General features: G+C 48.4%; 1 protein-coding gene across 3 annotated transcripts; it reads right to left on the bottom strand.

Annotated features, from left to right (window-relative positions):
- Window positions 1-1,063: 1,063 nt before the first annotated feature.
- Window positions 1,064-17,501, bottom strand: obsl1a (obscurin like cytoskeletal adaptor 1a). 3 transcript variants are annotated; one of them, XM_047030458.1, is made up of 26 exons: window positions 16,811-17,501; window positions 14,250-15,562; window positions 12,974-13,243; window positions 12,186-12,446; window positions 11,471-11,779; window positions 10,913-11,179; window positions 10,476-10,751; window positions 10,054-10,329; window positions 9,386-9,500; window positions 8,930-9,090; window positions 8,339-8,611; window positions 7,817-8,092; window positions 7,133-7,408; window positions 6,720-6,995; window positions 6,219-6,494; window positions 5,790-6,059; window positions 5,335-5,601; window positions 4,930-5,199; window positions 4,358-4,624; window positions 3,928-4,194; window positions 3,622-3,734; window positions 3,221-3,374; window positions 2,837-2,998; window positions 2,520-2,624; window positions 2,043-2,309; window positions 1,064-1,916 (listed from the first exon to the last, which is right to left on the bottom strand). In XM_047030458.1, exons 2-26 carry the CDS (start codon window positions 15,454-15,456, stop codon window positions 1,645-1,647), a joined length of 6,933 nt encoding a protein of 2,310 aa, XP_046886414.1. In that variant the 5' UTR covers window positions 15,457-15,562; window positions 16,811-17,501; the 3' UTR covers window positions 1,064-1,644. The 3 variants fall into 3 exon arrangements, with proteins under 3 accessions (XP_046886414.1, XP_046886415.1, XP_046886416.1); XM_047030459.1 differs by lacking the exon at window positions 10,054-10,329; XM_047030460.1 differs by lacking the exons at window positions 1,064-1,916; window positions 2,043-2,309; window positions 2,520-2,624; window positions 2,837-2,998; window positions 3,221-3,374 and having other exon boundaries at window positions 3,727-3,809.
- Between the last annotated feature and the right edge of the window lie 1,111 nt (window positions 17,502-18,612).

The following is an 18,612-nucleotide window of genomic DNA, read 5'->3' as shown; positions in this document are numbered from 1 at the left end:
TAAACTCCATAAACTTCTGATGTGATGCAGCAAGAATAATCGGTACTTATCTGGGTTTGGAACAACCCAAGAATCTTTGTTGTATGTTTAATGGAAAACATGTTTTAAACTCATCCACAAAAGCATAGGAGAGAGGCATTGTTGTATTTGACTAAAAGCTTTGAAAAAAGGCTTGTAAAATAATATGAATGGGCGCTTCAATTAATTAATCACAAATAAAAGTCAGCATCAGTATTAAAAATAATCATACTATTTTTCTATGATTTTAACAAAAGAATATAAAATCACATTCCACGATGAACACCCCAGTGCCTGTGTCAATCAGTTTAGATGCTGAAGAAATGTTCTTCGATTCAATTCACTGATTACATTACATTCTGTTTTTTTCTGTCCTCCCATTACTGTGATCTGATGAGAAATAATGTTGAAACAATTAATCATATTGGTTCTCTATGTTGTCCAATGCCTTTAGAAGTATACTGTAGCTAAGAAGCACCAGCAGGTACCTGAGAGATGTCCAACAAGGACTCAATGTACCAGGCAGCATCAACGGGTGTGGACCCTGGATTGCAATACTGAAAACGTACTGATAGTTTTAGTCATCTTCAGACTTGTGTGTTGTGCTTGTATTGCAAATCAAGATCTGCCAGTAAAATCTAACGTATGACGTATCTCCTTCAGTGGCTCAAAGTATCTTGTTCTTATCATTCTCTTAATGCATTGGAAATTAGCGTTCCATCGCCATGGAAATCTTTTGCCTTTTAAACCTTTGTTTCATATTTATGCACATCCAGTAATATATGCATATATATACAGATATGTATATTTTGTTTTGCACAGTAATAAAGCAAACAAATTACTTTAATATATGGATCATTCATGTTACTTATCAATTGAAATAGCTGTAATTTAGTTTGTGACAAGTCTTATCATACCAAATTGTGTTGAACTTGTATGTAATAATGACATTTTCCATAAATGATACGTAATTAAATGACCAGTCGAAGTGCCCTTGTGTTTAACTTCCACTACACACAACCAATAAAAAAATGAGACATTATGAAACTATACAATTCAATTTAATTATGAAAAGCCCGATGGTTTCAAGTGTCAGTTGTAAATTCACTGAAGGTGGGTATAACCCTCCATTCAAGCTACTCAGTAATGGCTGCACCACGATTTCCTAAAAACAAATATTACAAAAGGGCTCTATAGAAAAATCTTTTTATATGAAATGATTGCATCATATTCAATAATTCAACACTATCATTCATTTTGCATTATTTGTGATCACTTCTTTTTTTCTTGATTATATATGTAATTAATAAATATATTTAACCAAAAGTCAGTTTCTCTTCCCATACATACAGACGTTCACTCTCCTCCTTAATACAAACTTTTCCTATAGTCTTTCTTTCCCTCCCTGCTTAGTCTACCTCCCCTCTTCTCCACTTGCACTGGTTTTGTTAGAATCTTCTCAAAATGTCATCCTTTCTTCCTTCCCTCTTTCAAGTCATTTAGATTTAACATGACAGGATAGTAGAAAAATATGTCCTCTACATCAATGGCACCATGTTAGATCAGTGATTTCACCAAGAGAGAATAAGGAGATGTTATAAGAGCTCGGCCATCATCCCGCATCCTCTAATTTACTGTAAGAGTGGCACAGCTTTTTGCCTTCCCTGTGGTAAACTTCACTGGACCGCTCATGTCTCCGCTGGTTTCCTTCAGAGTGAGTTTATGGGTGGTTCCTAGGTCGTCCAGACGGACAGAGGGGCCTGGCTGGAGCGTGACACCGTTCAGGGTCCAAACAGGGGCCCTGCTGATAGCCACGGAGACCTCACACTGGAAACAGGCCGAGGCCGGGGCGGTTACACTCACATCCTCCAGGTCCTGCACCATCACCAGGGCCTGGGCTGGGAGGGGAGAGGAGAGGAGGGAGGAAGGGATGAGGCGGAGGGATGGTGAAGTGGTATAAACAAATAAAGGTATAGAACAACCCCCCAAAAATCAACAAAACACAAAGTACCCCCTTTCCCTACCTTCTACCATCAGCTTGGCTTTACTCGTGTGCTCTCCCACCCTGATGCTGTACGTGCCCTCGTCCTCTACCGCCACCTGTTGGATGACCAGCTTGTGATAGCAGTCTTCTGACACCATTTCCAGCCTATCCGAGCCACCCAGCTCCTCACTGCCCTTGTACCATGTGACCTCGCAGTGCGGCGTGGAGACGGTACATTCCAGAATGACCCGGTGCTTCTCCAGAGCCGTGCGGTCACGAAGGGGCTTTACGATCGAAACAGGGAGCTCTGGAAGAGACGAAACCCATCAGATTTGTATAAAGAAAGTAAAAAAAAAAAAGAAGAAAGGTTGAGGTTGGTATTAGGTCAACATAAGGTTGAACTTGGATGAGGTAAGGATTTACATCCAATTTAAAACAAGGTTGCCATCAGGTTGCCAAAAGGTGAAGAGGCCTACCAGGTTGCCAAAAGTGCAAAGATGACACAAGACCTACTCACCCTCAACCTCCAGGTAGGCAATGGATTCAATCTGTTTGGCCACAAAGCGGATCTCCCCAGAATCCTCTGCTTTGACGTTACACATCAGCAGGAAGTGCTTAGTGCCTATGGAGAGGGACCCAATTGTGACTTATTCTGAGTTGAGAACAGAAACAGTTTCATGATTGAATGCATGAACTAGAGTAAAAATTACAGAACGACTGGTGGCAAACTGATTAACTGATTCACTTACGGGCCGACTGAGCCAATAAACAAACAATGAATCAATCAAATCAAACAATCGCACCACAGATGAGTATGTGCAGTGTGGTGCTGACCCTCTGTTCGCGTCTTGATGGAGCTGGAGGGTCGAATCTTGTGTCCGCCCTTGTACCATTCGCCTGGGACGTCTTCCACGGAGACCTCACACATGAAGACAGCATTCTGGTCTTCCTGGACGTACAGATCTTCCAGATCCTGCAGGATCTCCAACTGACGCTCTGTGAAGGACGGGAGGTCAAAGATCAAAGAGATCAGGAGAGGATGAGCCTTTTTGGGGTGTGTTTCAAGAAAGTCAAGTCCATTTGGTTTGGAGGGCTGTCGACCTGAAGGTGAATCCAATGTGAATCCATCTTTAGTCATTAGACGGATGGTCATCCACAGGAAACCATAGACAAAACATGAAGTGCATGAAGTGAGACGTGGGGAGGCAAAGGTCATACCGTTCACCTCCAGGTTACAGGAAGTAGTCATGTCTCCTATGTCACACGTGTAGGTCCCGGCGTCGGCGTGGCAACACTGAAGAATCTGGCAGAAGCGCTTCCTGCCCATGGAGTAGATGCGATGGCTCTTCCCTGGCTTCAGCTCTGCCCCGTTCTGGAGGATAAACGGATGGAAGGACAAATGGATGGATGGATGGACAGGAAGAGGGAGACAGACATGAAAAGCACTCCCCTTGATTCGTTTCATCTTGGACACAGAGATTATTAGCCAGGACTGTGATTATTACTAATCACAGTCCATTGATCAAGCACAGGTCCATTCTTGGCTCATCATGGCTAACATGGTTTGAATCTCTGCCTGTATGTATCATGTCGTGTGACGGAACGAGTGGCCCAGTTACCTTGAACCACTTGGCGTCTACGTTCTGTCTGGAGAACTCACACTCCAGAGTGGCAGGAGCCCCCTCCTCCAGACAGACGTCCGACAGCTTCCTCAGAAGCATCACTGGGGTCTCTGAGACATGGCAAACACACACACACACAAACGCACGATTGAACAATCATTCAGTCATTCAATGAGAACGTCAGCCTGTTGAACACACAGGAGACTGTCAGCAGACACTTGGAACACAAAGTCTCACACCTGTACACATGCACACCCATGCTTACACCCACATACAGATACACACACACACCCGTACACGTACCTTGAACATTGAGTCTGGCGGAGGTTCGCAGGCCCTCTGCTGAGAACACAATGGTGCCTGTGTCCTCCAGCGTCAGACCTGATAGGGTGAGCCCATGGACACGCCCATTGGTGCTCACGCGCCATTGGTTGTGGGGTTTGACCCGAATGCCGTCTTTTTGCCATACCCCCTCTACGTCAGTGTGGGAGAGCTCCACCTCAAAGGAGGCCGTCTCACGCTCAAACGTGTCTGTGTCACTCAGAGCCTTCCGGATACTGATCTTACGAGCTGCAGGAGAGGAGGGAGAGAGGAGGGGCCTGGTGAAAAGATGTGTGATGCGTGCGTGGGCAAAGGGTTGCTGTCAGTTGATGTGTATGTGTGTGTTTCGTGTGTGTGTGTGGGGGGAGATGTGTATTCGTCACATCAAGTTCCACTCCGGCGGTCCTCTTACGCTCCACGTTGAGTTTGACCTGCGTGCGGTCGTGCAGCGTCTCACAGCGGTAGGTTCCGCGGTCGGACAGGGTGAGGTTGCGCATAGTCAGGCTCCGTCGGCAGCCGCTCTGGCCCAGCGTGTGGCGGGGCCCTGCCTGGATGACCACGCCCTGCCTCATCCACTGGACCTCCCCGCTCTCGAGGCTGACCTCCGTCTCCATGGTGGCCTCTCCGAACTCCTCCGCCATTATGGCCTCCATCTTCCTGGTGAACACCACCTGGGCCTCTAGAGGGGGGGCAGATTAAGGGAACGAGAAGGGGGGAAGAGGATGTGGAGGGGTGAGGAGGAAGGAAGTGAGATCTCTCCTACACAACCTCTTACTCCTCTTTCATCACCCCCCCTCCTCCTCTCCCTCTCGCGCCCCCCCCTCCTCACCCTGTACTTTAAAGCAGGCATTGCTTCGACACCACCCTCTCTGGCTTCCCTCACCTCCCTCACTCTTAATCACCCCCCCACCCCTCACCCCCCGACCACTCCCCCCCCACCCCCCGACCACTCCCCCCCCCACCCCCAGCCCCACCTCGTCTTACCCTGGACTTTAAGGGAGGCCTTGGACACCACTTGCTCAGCCTCTGCAGTTATCTTGGAGCAGTCCAGCATCTGGCACTTCTTTATCAGCAGCGTGTGGCACAGGCCATTACTGGAGGCCTGGAAACGTTCTCCCAGGATGATGGGCTCGTTGTCCATGTGCCAGACCAAGGCCACATCCTCAGGGGAGACCACGCACTTGAAGACGGCATCCTCACCTTCCAGCACTGTGGTGTTGTGGAGCTCTGTGACAAACTCGACCACACGAGGCACTGGGGGGGGGGGGGGGGGGGGGGGGGGGGAGGCAGAGGAGTTTGTGTTGCGCCAAAAATCTTGTCCCTTACTAAATCAGTAATCCTTGTAATAACCCTTAACCATTGCAATAACCACAACATAGGAGTGCTTACTCTCCACTCGGAGTGTGCAGGCGGTGCGGTCATCTTTAGACACGCAGGCATACTCCCCGGTGTCCTCTCTGGTAAGCCGGTGGATGGTCAGGCTGCGCTCGACACCGTCGGCCCGGATGGTGAACCTACGGCTGGGCACCACCTCCACACCGTCCTTCAGCCACTGGACGTCGGCCTTGGGCTTGGTCACCTCGCAGCGCAGGGTGATCATGCTGTCCGCGTGAGCCAGAGTGTCCTGGAGTGGCTGGGCAAAGCGAACCCTCATCTCTGGGTGGGCAGATGGACAGAGAGGAGCAGGCAGGTCATGGGTTAAGTTCTTGTTATGTGTTGTGTTCTCAGATACTGTCTCAGGATAATATGTCCGGATAATGTATCAGATAATGTGTCAGGATAGTCTGTCAGGAAGTGTCAGGAAGAACATATGTGTCTGGACAACAAATCAGGATAATACTGACCTTTGACCAGTAAGGTGAAGTGCATCTCGTCTGTGTCGGCATCGCAGGTGTAGTCGCCAGCGTCAGATCGCCTGAGAGGCTCGATGATCAGGAAGCGTTGGTGGTTGTCCACGCCGGTCTTGAACCTGTCACCCACCACGGGCGACCATTCGTGGAGCCAACGCACCACTGCTCTCTCCTTGGAGACCACGCCCATCAGAGTTATGCTCTCCGCCTCGTAACCGGTGACTATGTTGACTTCCTCTTTGTTCAGAAAAGTGACAGGGGGTTCTGGGGTGTGGGGGCAAGGGACGGGAGGAAGAGTGGGAAGGACGATATAGTTTCGTCAAAACCCACATTGAGATTGTCAACACATTGTCTCACGTCCAGTTTCCTCCACCGCTCACTGAAACTGGACCTAGACATCAGCAACGCCGCCACATTCCTTACCTAAGACCTTAACGACGATCACCATCTTATCATCGACGGCGTCACACGTGTACTTCCCAGAGTCGCTTGGCTGTATGTCGGACAGTATCAGTTTCCTCAGGGTGCCGTAGCTCTCGACGTAGGTCCGCTGGTCGCTGACAAGCAGGCACTCGTTGCAGAACCACTGGACGGGAGCATTGGCGCGGGACACCTCGCATGCCAGGATGAGATCGTCCCCAGCGACCATCTCCTGGTAATCCTGATCCCCCGAGTTCCCAATGATCTCCACAGGAGGTTCTGGAGCAGGAAGGCCAGGAGGAGGAGCAGCATAGGAGGAGGAGCAAGAAGAGGAGAAGGAGAATGCAAGAGAAGAGAAAAGAAAAAAGAGAAGTAGTAGAAAAGGAGAAGGAGGAGACAAAAAAGGGGGGAGCAGGAGAAGGGCCGAAGAGAAATGATAAACATGAACCAGTATCCAGTGTGTTTGACAGTTTTATTGTGATTGGTTGATGGCTTCTTCCTTACCTTCTACGGTGACCTGGAAGCTGATACTGTCGTCTCCCGCATCCAGGAGGTACTCCCCAGAGTCACTGAGCTCTGCGTTGAGGATGACCAGCGATCGGAAAGCACCTTCCTCCTCCTCACAGAAACGCTCGTCACCTTCCAGCCGACGGCCATTTTTGAACCAGCTGGCGTTAGCATTGGAACGGGAGAGCTCGCATTCCAGCACAATGTCGTCAGAGACCCGCGATCTCTGCTCCGTCTTCACCTCAGACTTCCTCAAAATGTTGACAGGAGCCTCTGGTGGAAGACGTTGGAAATAAAGTGTTACCAAACTATAAATATGATAAACAGCAACAAAATCAATCACTCAGAATGATTAATCAATCCGTTTCATCAAGTGACTATCACCCATAATTGGTTTTATGACCTCGCACCTGAGACGTTGACCTGGAAATCGATGGTGTCGTCCATGGCGTCACACGTGTATTTCCCAGAATCCCCTGGTGTGGGGTGTTGGATGGTGAGCCGGCGGAGGAGTCCGTCCTCACTGATGGTGACATGGCCGCTCTCATCCACCTCTCCTTCATTCTTTCTCCACATGACCTTGGCACTGGGGCGTGACACTTCTACCTCCAAGACCAGGGGGGCGCCAGAGAAACATTCCATCACATCCGAAAGTCTCTCAGGTCTGGCCAGTTTCACCGGAGGCTCTGTAGAAGAAAGAAGAAGAATTAATGTATTTGTCCACACCTCAAAAGCCTTTTGTATATATACACATACCATAAGTTCTTATACTTTGACACTTGTCACGCAATACAGCCACACAATAGTGCACTGGAACTGTTAGAGCTGATGGCCATTCATGTTTAACAGGAATAATTGTATCTTCTACAGATACTGGCAGTATGTATGGTATGATTCCGATGTCTGCTCCAAACTATCATGAATTTTTATGAGTTTTCCTGTGAACGTCTTTATTAAATTCAATGTAATAGACTGTATGGTGTGTAACCTGTCTATATAAAAATATATTGTATACTGTGTACATTTTACTAAAAGTATAAGAACAGGAAATAATTTATATATAAAATATTTACAATATAGAGTACTATAAGTACCTGTGACAGTCACCAGGAAGGTGACAGAATCATCCTCTGTATCACACACATACTCTCCTGAGTGGTCCACACTGGTTCTGGGAATGACCAGCTTCCTATGAGCTCCCTGTACCTCCAGGACCAGCAGAGGGCTCTCCTCCACCTCCAGTCCATCCCGGTACCACCGTACCTGGGCATCGGCCTGAGAGATCTCACAGCTCAGCTCCAGCCTCTCCGGAGCCCGATGTGTCCACTCCAGCTCTGACTCACTGGGGTAGACAATCCGAACTAAAGGTTCTTTGAAGAGAGGAATCGTCATTAGAATTTGTTGTAACAAAAAAGAATTGGAAAACAGCTTCCAGAACCAAGCATCCTTACCCATTCATAATTGAATCTGTCCCATCATCCACTATTTCCCTTCCGTCAATCCATCCCTCCGCACATCCATTCATCTGTCCTCCCTCCTTACCTTCTTCAATTCATCCCTCCATCCCTCCATCCATTCATCCTCCTCCGTCCTTCCTCCCATTCCTTCGTTCCTACCTGAGACGGTGAGTTGGAAGAACACAGAGTCGCCATCCGTGTCACAGACGTACTCTCCGGAATCTTTGGCCACCGCACTGGCTACGCTCAACCTCCGGTACGGCCCCTCGGACGTCAGCCTCACGTTGTCGTCCTCCACCACCATCAGGCCGTCCTTGAACCAGCGCACCTGGCCGTTGGAGCGTGACAGCTCACACTGCAGAACGATCTCCTCGGAGAGGTGGCGCTCCATCACCACGTCCTCCTTGGGCTCCACGATCATCACCGGTGGTTCTGACAGAGTAGAGAAACAGCTATTAATCTCACAGCATGCCACTGTGGACAATTAATGTCATGGGAGCCTAAAACAAGGAGAGAACATCACAAAAGGTCACATCAAACACATAAAGATGAGAACAATGTATGGCATAAAGACCTCCCAATGAAAAGGTATTAAAAAAAATCAGGGGGCGAAGGAACGACGATAGGAGTTGATGTTTAAAGCACTCGGAGGCCATCGTTTTATAAGCAGCGTCAATATTAAAAGAGAGGCGTGGGTTTTTCGAGAAGAGTGTCCGGTTTTGCGCAGGGTTTCCCCCCACCCCACACTACCTTTAACGTGGACAGTAAAGGTCATGCTGCTGTTGCCAGCCTGGCAGGTGTAGCTGCCTGCATCTGAGGCCTCGGCAGAGCGGAGGATCAGCCTCCTCATGGTGCCCTCAGCCTGCAGCGTGACATTTTCACTGGGCTGCACCTCCCTGCCATCCTTGTACCTGGGTGGGGTTAGCGAAGCACAGGAGACTGATGAAACAGCAGTCAAGTCAGCTTGAGGTGCAACTGGATTTTAGTCATTCATAGTCATGATAAAACCACTTGAATAGCCCTAGGAGTCTAAACGCTGGTGTCAATCACATGCAGTCCTGTCACAATTGTATTTTTAGTTTGTCTGACTGCAAGAAGGAAAGACTTTAAGGTGATGCGTTGATATGGTAAATCAACACACATCCCACTAAATGCTTAAAAACAGATCAAAACCCCTAGAAGCGCTTTATTTAGTCTTTATCACACCAGAGGGCAGTGGCATCTTCTCTGGAGACCTCACAGTGAAGCACCACAGGGTCCAGCTCCATGGCACTCTTATGGAGGTCATCCTCTGGGATGGCACTGAACGTGACGGGGGGCCCTGTGAAGGAGGGGGTGGGTTTCAGGAAAAGGGAGAATTGAAGAGGGAGAAAGGAAGTGAGAGGAGGAGGGAGGAGATGAAGAGGGGGGGTGGAGAGAGAAGAGGGATGGAAGAGAAGGTCACGTACAGTAATAGTTAGACACTAGTTGGTTGAATAGGCTACGATGGGTTATGCTGTTGTTAGGAGTGCTGTATTAGGAGAGACCAGGAGAGATGGCAAGTCATGGAATTATGTGAAACAAGAAGAAATAAGAATGAGCATGAAACAGATTTAATGAAACGCTACATGCTTTTAGAGACACAGTATAATAACGAAATCAGTACAGTAGAATCGGATTTAAAACAGTACAGTATATTCAGCAACCATAAGAAGAAGGTAAGTGAAGACCAACAAAAAGGAGAGATAGAGAAAATAAGGGTTAGGTTATTCATTTAGAGAAGCATTCAGAGTAAAATGTGACATTCCCAACAACATTAAATACAGCTAAATTAGTGAACCATCAAACGATTAACCATTGTTATTATCATTCTCCCTCCTCCGTCAAGCAATCACCTTGGACCTCCACCTGAAAGGCAGTAACATCGTCAACGCTCTGACATGTGTACACGCCAGCATGAGAGCAGTCAGCTGATTGGATGATCAGTGTCCTCCTGAGGCCTTCCTCCACTAAGTCGATCCCTGGTTGGTTGAAGATCTGCTCTCCGTCCTTGTACCAGTACACCTGAGCGCTGGGATCGGACAGGTCACAGTGCAGCTCCACCGCCTCACCTGTCCTCAGGCTCCGCCTCCTCTCTTCTTCGGGGGCGACACAGAACCTGGCTGGCGCCACTACGGCCATTTTGGGTTGGTTAATGTGAGAGATGGTGTGAGATGACTTGTTAGCTGGTGATAGGTGGGGTCCGTCGACTGTGAGGGCTGCATTCATACAATACGTTGGCAACTGCATGTATGCCGTTACACACCATGTAACTCACCATCCACTTTGACGTTGAATTTGACAACATCGCCCATGGTCTCACAGGTATACACTGCAGAGTCGGTAGACTCGGCCGATTGGATGACAATCCTCCTCATGTTTCCCTCTGATTGGATGGACAAACCGTCCGTCATCTGAAGCTCAACCCCATCCTTGTACCAGCAGACCCTAGCAGAGGGATGGGACACCTCGCAGTACAGTACCACAGGGTCTCCTGTCTCCATGCGTTTGTTGCTGTCCATCTCTGACAGGGGATTAAACTTGACCACAGCAGCTACAAGTGAACAGACAGAGGGAAGATTGTATCCGAATTGGAGTACTTTTTTGTGTAACAAAAGTTCAAGACAACATGTCTATCTGAAAGCGAAAATGCGCTTGTGGCTGTGTGTATGTATGTGTGTCTGGTATGTATGTGTGTGTGTGTATTTTACTTACCTTGGACCTTGAGGACAGCAGAGTCTCGAACTCCGTTGGCAATGAAGGTGACCTCGGCAGTGTGGTCACTGATCCCGGCTCTGTGGATAACCAGAGAGTGCTGAGTCTGTTTCTGGCAAATGGAGAACCGCTCGCTTTTCTGCAGCTGGGTGGAGTTGAGGAACCAGGTGCCTGTCATGGAGGCAGACAGCTCCAGGGAGAAAGTAGCGTCATCCCCCTCCAGCACGTCACACTCCTGCAGAGGGGAGCGGATCTTGGGTCCTGGGACTGAAGGAGTTAACATAATGGAATTAAATGGGGTCGGAAAGGACGGGTGTTTTCTTGTACGGCACTGACAACTATAAGGGGTCGGATGGCTGAGCGGTTAGGGAATCGGACTACTAATCAGAAGGTTGCGGGTTCGATTCCTGGCTTCGCAAAATGACGTTGCGTCCTTGGGCAAGGCACTTCACCCTACTTGCCTCGGGGGAATGTCCCTTTACATACGGTGAGTCGCTCTGGATAAGAGCATCTGCTAAATGACTACATGTAAATGTAAGAAAACGAACAAACACTCACCCAGATGGACGAACTTGGGGAACTCTACATGTCCGCTGCGGCCGTACTTGTTGACGCAGCAGACACGGAAGCGGAAGTCGCCCTCGTAGGGCACGCTGTCTCCCATGATCTCCACCGAGGTGTCTACGTCCGTGGTCACACACTTCTGCCACTCCTGGGAACCCACCTCCTGTCTCTCCAGCACGTAGATGGAGCGTGTGGTGGCCTGGGAGGAAGTGGAGGCAGGCGCCCAGGACAGGAGAGCACAGTTGGGACGGTCCACGTCCATCTGGGCTGCCACAGGACAGGTGGGGGGGCTGTGTTTGGCAGCTTGCGAGGTAGAAGAGGAGGAGTGGAAGATAAGGGAAAGTGGCAAGAGGAAGGAATTGAGGAATGAAAGAAAGGTTTTTGGATGATAGACGAGGAGGAGAGATTGGAATGGATTGAAAGGGAGGGAAGAGGACGGATATGGAGTGGAGATGGGGAAAGGAAAGAGGGAAAGATGAACAGGAAAGTGAAAGAAAAGAAGAAAAGAGCGATAAAGTATACATTTACATTCAGTCATTCAGCAGACGCTCTACACATTTACAGTTCTGTAAAGAATATGTCGATTTAGTGATCATTGTTGGTCATCTCAATAACAAAAGGCAGTACACATGATCTCAATGATAAAGTCCACCAGACTAGCCAGTAGTGGTAGTCCAGAGAGCAGACACTATTGCTGTTGAGTTCCCACCTTTGACCTTCAGCCTGCACAAGGTCTTAGACCTTCCCGCCACAAAGGTCACCACCCCTGTGTCCTGATAGGCCACGTTGACAAAGACCAGGATGTGGGTTTTGCCAAAAGACTTGAGGATGATCTGGTGGGACTCTCGCAGCTGCAGCCCATCTTTGTACCAGTAGACCTCCATTTCCTCTTCCTGTACCTCCACGCAGAAGACAGCGTTCTCCCCCTCCAGGACCTCCAGCTTACGGGGGAGTTTACGCACAATCGTGCCTGGAGGAGGAGAAGACGGAGAGTGGAGGAAAGGGAGAAATATAAGGTTAAGTAGAAAAACTAGAGGGATTATGTACCAGAAAAAAATTGTACGAATGTCGATAAAAAATGAATATCTGTGAAGCGACAGGTTTTAAGAGATTTTTTATTTTATTTGAATGCAATAGTCTAGTCCCTTTGCTCAAGCTGTGGTTATATTTCTGTCATCATTTCCACATGACAACATGTAGTGTGCAGTAATACATCCGTGCTCACAAATGTTGTTGTGACACCTGATGTGTGATGCAAAAACTACAAAGCAGATATGTATCATTTTTTGATTTACAGAGCGAGTTTACGTGTCAATAATCTTTGGAATATGTGGTGATACTGCTGAAATATTTGCGGATTTTGAATGGATGTGCTCAGCTGTTGCTACGAGTATGCAGGACTCGTTTTGACATGCAAGTGAATAAAACAAGATCCCTGCCATGTCTATGTTTAGCCATTGGAAGGAGATTCATGACAATAACATACAGAGCACCCACCTTTGACAGTCAGCTCTGCGATGCTCTTGCCCCCATCGGGCATCTCACAAAGGTAGACCCCATCGTCGTCCGCTCCCACGTCGCTGATCGTGAGCCAGCGTTTGGTTCCTCTCTGCTCCATCCCGTACTTGCTGCTGGGCTGCAGACGTTGATCCTCCAGGTACCAGGCCGCAGGGATGGACTCTTCCGGAACTTCGCACTCCAGAACCGCCACGTCTCTCTCGACCACCTCAACATCTTTCAGCGGACGTTTGAACCGCACCGGAGGGCCTAGGTCACAAAGGAAGTCATGGGAGAAAGTTGTGACGACATGAGCTTGACAAACAAATTAAGAGAGTATGCTGCATGTTCTCATCCATTGAGACAGTACCATGGTATTCAGGAAGGTGTAATTGTTTTGTAACTCAAGGTAGTACCAGTGGTTCAGGGGTTACTTAGCTTAAGGCATGAACCGAAACTTTGTCGCACAGAGGCCACATACCTTTGTGTTGGTTCAAGTGCTAAATATAGAGACTCATGCAAGCATGGGAGAAGGAGATTGGCCGGGGGATTCGCATGGGGAGTCTGGAAAGGCTAGGGAAGGCCGGGGGAGGTGGGGAGGCTGGGGAAGGCTGAGGAAAGGGGGTTGCGGGGGGGAGGAGGCGCGGGGATTCAAGAGGAATAGGAGAACGTTTATCACTACAGGATGATGGAGGTTGTAAACAAGTGACATCATAGTTCATCCGTCACCCCATTAACAGATGGTAAGAAGAGACATGGGACCATTGGACCTTTCACTCCTGCTTCTCCCAGGATGCATTTCATAGTGAGGCATTTCATCACTGTCTGGATCACTATAGCAACTGTTCTGTTGTGGAGAGTTCCCATTAGATGTACACATATAAACGTACACCATAGAGGACATTCAATAGACAGGGACAGCTGAATAACTGTAGGATTATATTTGTATTGTGATAGGATCAGCACAAAATGATTACCCATTATGAGGATAATACAGCTTATTTACAAAATGTATGAAGTGCAATTAACCAGGATATTATGTAACAGCTGATCATACAAGGCTGCTTCTCATGAAAGAACAGAGAGAGGCGGAGGGAGAGAGTAAAAGGAATTACAGTAGAAAGAGATGTGAAGAGAGATGTGTGGGGTGTAGGGGAAAGAAAGATAGATGGAGCACTGGAGAGACCGATGAGGGGATGAGAGAAGGGAGAACGGAGAAAGAGAGAGGGCTGAAATAAACCAGTTCCATACTGTTGTGCCTACTGTACTGGCCTACCTTTAACAGTGAGGTGAACAGCGCTCAGTGTGTTTCCCAGGGCATTGGAGGCAGCGCACACATACAGTCCCGTGTCCTGCTGCTTGCAGTACAGCACCTTTAGAGTGTAGTAGCCCTCTCTGTCCTCAAAGATGAGATGCCGCCTCCCAGCCTCTAGGGGCAGCCCATCCTTCTTCCACACAATCTCAGGCTTGGGCTTCCCTGTCACCAAGCACCGGAACTTGGCGTGCTTCCCTTCGGATACCGCAAACTTCTTCACCTTGGACGAGTTCAGGTGGGGCTGTTCCTCAGGGTAGCAGCGGGACGATCCGTGCCGTCCGCTCCGCTGCCTCCCTCCTCCACCGGCGCGTGGTGACGGATGTCCATTGGAGTAGACGTTGGACGGCGATGGCGTCGCCCCACCTTCCTCTCGTTCCGGGATGGGCTGGACGAGCAGGACGGCTCCCGCTAGTGCCTCCCCGTGGCGGTTCGCGGCCCTGCAGGTGTAAACGCCGCCGTCGGGCATGCGAGTGCGGTAGATCTTCAGCTGGCACCAGCCGCCCTCCTGGCATCCGCTTGCACTGAAGTGGGAGCTCTCGAAGATGTCGCCGAGCTTCTTGCCATCTTTTTCCCAGCAGACCTCGGGGGACGGCGTGCCCCAGAGCTTGCAGGAGAAGGCAGCGTCCTCGCCGCGGTCCACGCGTAGAGACAGGGGCTTTATCAGGAAGCGAGGTTTGTCCTCCGACGGTTCAACCGTCTCTGCTTGGAGTTCCCTAGCCTCACCGTCTCTGTCTCGCCTCTCTACCTCCCCATTCTGTTGCCCCTCGAAGGTGCCATTTGGCTGCGACACCAGCCCGTTCTGTTGCCCCCCATGTTCCCTGTTCTCTACTCTAGCCTGCTGCTGCGGCCCATTGACCTCCATGCTGACCTCCCCTTCCACCTTCAGGGTAGCGGCAGCATACGTCTCCCCCACGCAGTTCCTCGCCTTGCAGATGTACTGGCCCGCATCCTGGAGGGTCACGCCACAGATGGTGAGGATGTAGGCCTTGCCCTCTTCCGAGATCCTGTAACGTCCCTCCGGAACAATGGCCACTGTTTTTCTCTCCCACACCACCTCTGGACGAGGGTCACCGTCAATCTGGCACTTCAAGGTGGCATCGGTGCCAGGCTTGACAATCACAGGACGTGGGTAGCCCAGCACGCGAGGGGCGCCGCCAAAGATGTCCATGATGGATGGGATGGATTTGATTGGTTCTCTGTGGAATTTAGCTGACTGTAAATGGTTTGTGGCGTGCAGAACGAGGACCAAATGACTCTCTTTACCTCATGAAGCACTGATGAAGAAAGAAAACAGATTTAGCTACAGCATTTTTTGGGGGGGGGTATACATTTCAGTTGTTTATTTCAGTTGTATTAGTTCATCAGTTATTATGATTTTATGATGATCAGTGCAATATATGGAAATATTACATTTTACAGTTACACACTATGGGTCAATTATTATTATTATACATTATTATGACACACTGCTCAGTCTTAATGTGATGCATATCATTCCTATGGCCTTTGAAAACACTTGTTCTTTTGTCAGGATAAAGAAAGGGACTTTTGAACACACAGCTGCCTCACTCTGTTAACCTTAACTCTCAGCTGGTGCTGTTGCTCACTAGGGCTATGTTGTTAAAATAGTCTGTCCAAAAATGGCAGAGGCTTTGAGGCCTCTGTGTCAGAGCACTGGGAATCAACATATGAACACGTGTACCTGTACTTTGAGTAACTAAATACTATCTGTACTAAATACAGTACATATTACTGTAAAGTATGGGTGCACTTGCTTTTCCCAGTATAGTGGAACTGTGGAAGCACCCCTGAAGTGCAAAGTCTGAGTTAAATCAAACTTTCGAATGCTCTCAAATAGATCTGGAGCAGGTCCAGCCTATATAAAATGTGCCGACTAATACAGAAAACATTCCATAGCCCCACATTTAGACACAGTGCATTTAGAAAACGGATTTTGAAAACTAGCGTATTCATTTTGTCTGAGTGCATATGTCCATAGTTAGGCCTGTCAGAAACCAAGTGAGCTCTTGAAATTCCTTCTGCATTGCTTATGTGTCTGTCTGTGTCGTTGAGCCTTATCTAGGTTCATGTTCATTGTATGGTTGCTAAGAGAACACCATTCCGATTTCATCACTCATATTAGGTGATACTGAAGACTTGCACATAGATTCTCCCTTCAGAGTAGTAATGAAATGTGTTCACTTAGAAGACGCTTTTGTCTAAAGCGACTGAGAGTACAGGGGAGCATTTGAACCTGCAACCACTTGATCTGCAGTCAAATGCTCTACCAATCAGTTTTTCCCACCCCCAAAGCCTTCATAGCCTTAACAGCATGGAAGCACTTGACGTGCGTCTCATGAAATGTCACAATTGCATTGGATGGATTGTGCTGGGTTGATTAAAATAACTGTACCTCAAGCATTTGAACGCACTAGTGGTTTAACTACAATGTTCTCTCCCGTTAATATTTAAGCACAAAGGATCATAAATTCACAAGGCAATAACAAACACAGTAAACTTACCATTAATACTTATATTTAAGTATTTATCCAGCCTAATCAGCAATGGCTTATTTTCCGGTTCGCTAATCACTCCTCTTTACAGCATCCGCCCTGTGTTTAAGAGGATATTACCCCTGTGTCCGCGGCTCTGATTTGATGGCAATGAACTTTGACCCTGCCAGAGTAAGTGTTTCTGAGAGTCCTTAAAAATGGCTGACGTCTGTGTGGTCTGGATTCAGCTCCGATACCTCCAATCCTGGCTTGTATGATTCGTGTCGTCTCTTTGAGTCGTGTCCCACAGTTCAACTGAGTCCAGGCTTCTTGCTCTTATTTTCTGAACTCTCAGGTCCAAAACTCCTCAATCTTTTTCAAACCTGGAGGCTCTGAAGTCTCAAGGTGACGGCTGAGGCGAAAAATGAGGAATCCGCAATCAAATACTGTGATCTCCTTGTCTTCTTTTGTTCAGCGTGTGTGTGCAAGGCAGCGCGTGGGAGAAGTCTGGAGGTATGGAGACTCACTGTGAGCACGTTGACTCCTTCTCTGACTGGCCACCACCTCAAGTCATGGAGGGAGCAAGAGCGGTGAGAGAGAGAGAGAGAGAGAGAGAGACAGAGGGAGGGAGACAGAGAGAGAGAGAAGTCTGGACACACCATAGAGCTTGAGATAAAGGGAGACACAGAAAAAGTATGACTAAGAGACTGGCGGAGGAATGACTAAGAAAAAGAGAGAGAGCATTAAATGGTTTTGCAGCTGCTGCAGCCATCCCCTAAAAATACCCCCAGCTCTGCTGATGGATAGGGGAGGGGGGGGGCAAGTGGGGAGGGGGGCAGGGAGATAGAGTCGAGCCCTCCATTCACCAGCCCCTCCATGATGGCTATAGATAGTCCGGTGAGCAGTTCTGTGACGGATCACTCAGCTTACCAGGGGATCTGGAGGCTGAAGAGCAGGAGACCACACCTGCTCAAACACAGGGTGACTCCTGGAGCCGGGAACACCAGCTGATCTCTATCTTAAATACGTGTGTATATCAGACCTGGGGTCAGTTCTGTAGACTGACAAATACTTGGGATACACTTGACTTGTCCGTTGAAGCAATCTGTGGAGGTGGATCTGTGGATCTGTGACAGATGTGTCACTTGCAGTCAAATCACATGTATATTTTGTTACATCCAAATACCTGCCCCTTTACGCATTGTCCTTAATATGTGTCATGAGTCATTTCATGTTATCTGAAAGTCAGAGTTTCCACTCCTCAGAGTTTCCAGTCAATCTACAGATGTGAGACAATTGTACTGATCAATTACTTTAAAGTTACAAAATAATGTTGCCTTATTCAAAGTATAACTGTGTGACTGGAAAGAATCATCTCATGGAACCATGCTATTTTGTGTGTGTGTTTCCTAATACACAGCCAGGGAGATAAGGATATCTCATTCTCACTGCTGTATCTCTCTCTCTCTCCCTCTCTCTCTCTCTCTCTCTCTCTCTCTCTCTCTCTCTCTCTCTCTCTCTCTCTCTCTCTCTCTCTCTCTCTCTCTCTCTCTCTCTCTCTCTCTTTCTCACTCACTCAGTCACTCACTTTCTCTATCTCTCTCAACCTCTCTCTCTCTCCCTCTCTCTCTCTCTCTCTCTCTCTCTCTCTCTCTCTCTCTCTCCCCTCTCTCTCTCTCTCTCTCTCTCTCTTTCTCTCTCTCGCTCTCTCTCTACAGGGGACTGAGATATGAGAGTGTTGTCTGCTTCTGAGCCTATAGGGATCTGGCACATGCCCTATGTGCGTGTGTCTGTGTTGTGGCGTCTGGATGTCATGTCCTTTGTTTGATGGA

The sequence above is a fragment of the Hypomesus transpacificus genome, chromosome 12 (genome assembly GCF_021917145.1).
Source record: "Hypomesus transpacificus isolate Combined female chromosome 12, fHypTra1, whole genome shotgun sequence".
Taxonomy (NCBI): domain Eukaryota; kingdom Metazoa; phylum Chordata; class Actinopteri; order Osmeriformes; family Osmeridae; genus Hypomesus; species Hypomesus transpacificus.
Note: the sequence above shows the minus strand (reverse complement) of the source record. Positions and strands in the feature narration are given on the sequence as shown.

Bases quoted from the DNA above. Each gene is read 5' to 3' on its own strand.
- obsl1a (XM_047030458.1), bottom strand. From the start codon at position 15,456: ATGGACATCTTTGGCGGCGCCCCTCGCGTGCTGGGCTACCCACGTCCT. The intron at 8,612-8,929 runs GTAGTGTGGGGT...CTACTCTGTCAG, and splicing joins CTTTACTGTCCACGTTAAAG to AACCACCGGTGATGATCGTG. The intron at 5,200-5,334 runs GTAAGCACTCCT...CCCCCCCCCCAG, and splicing joins CTGCACACTCCGAGTGGAGA to TGCCTCGTGTGGTCGAGTTT.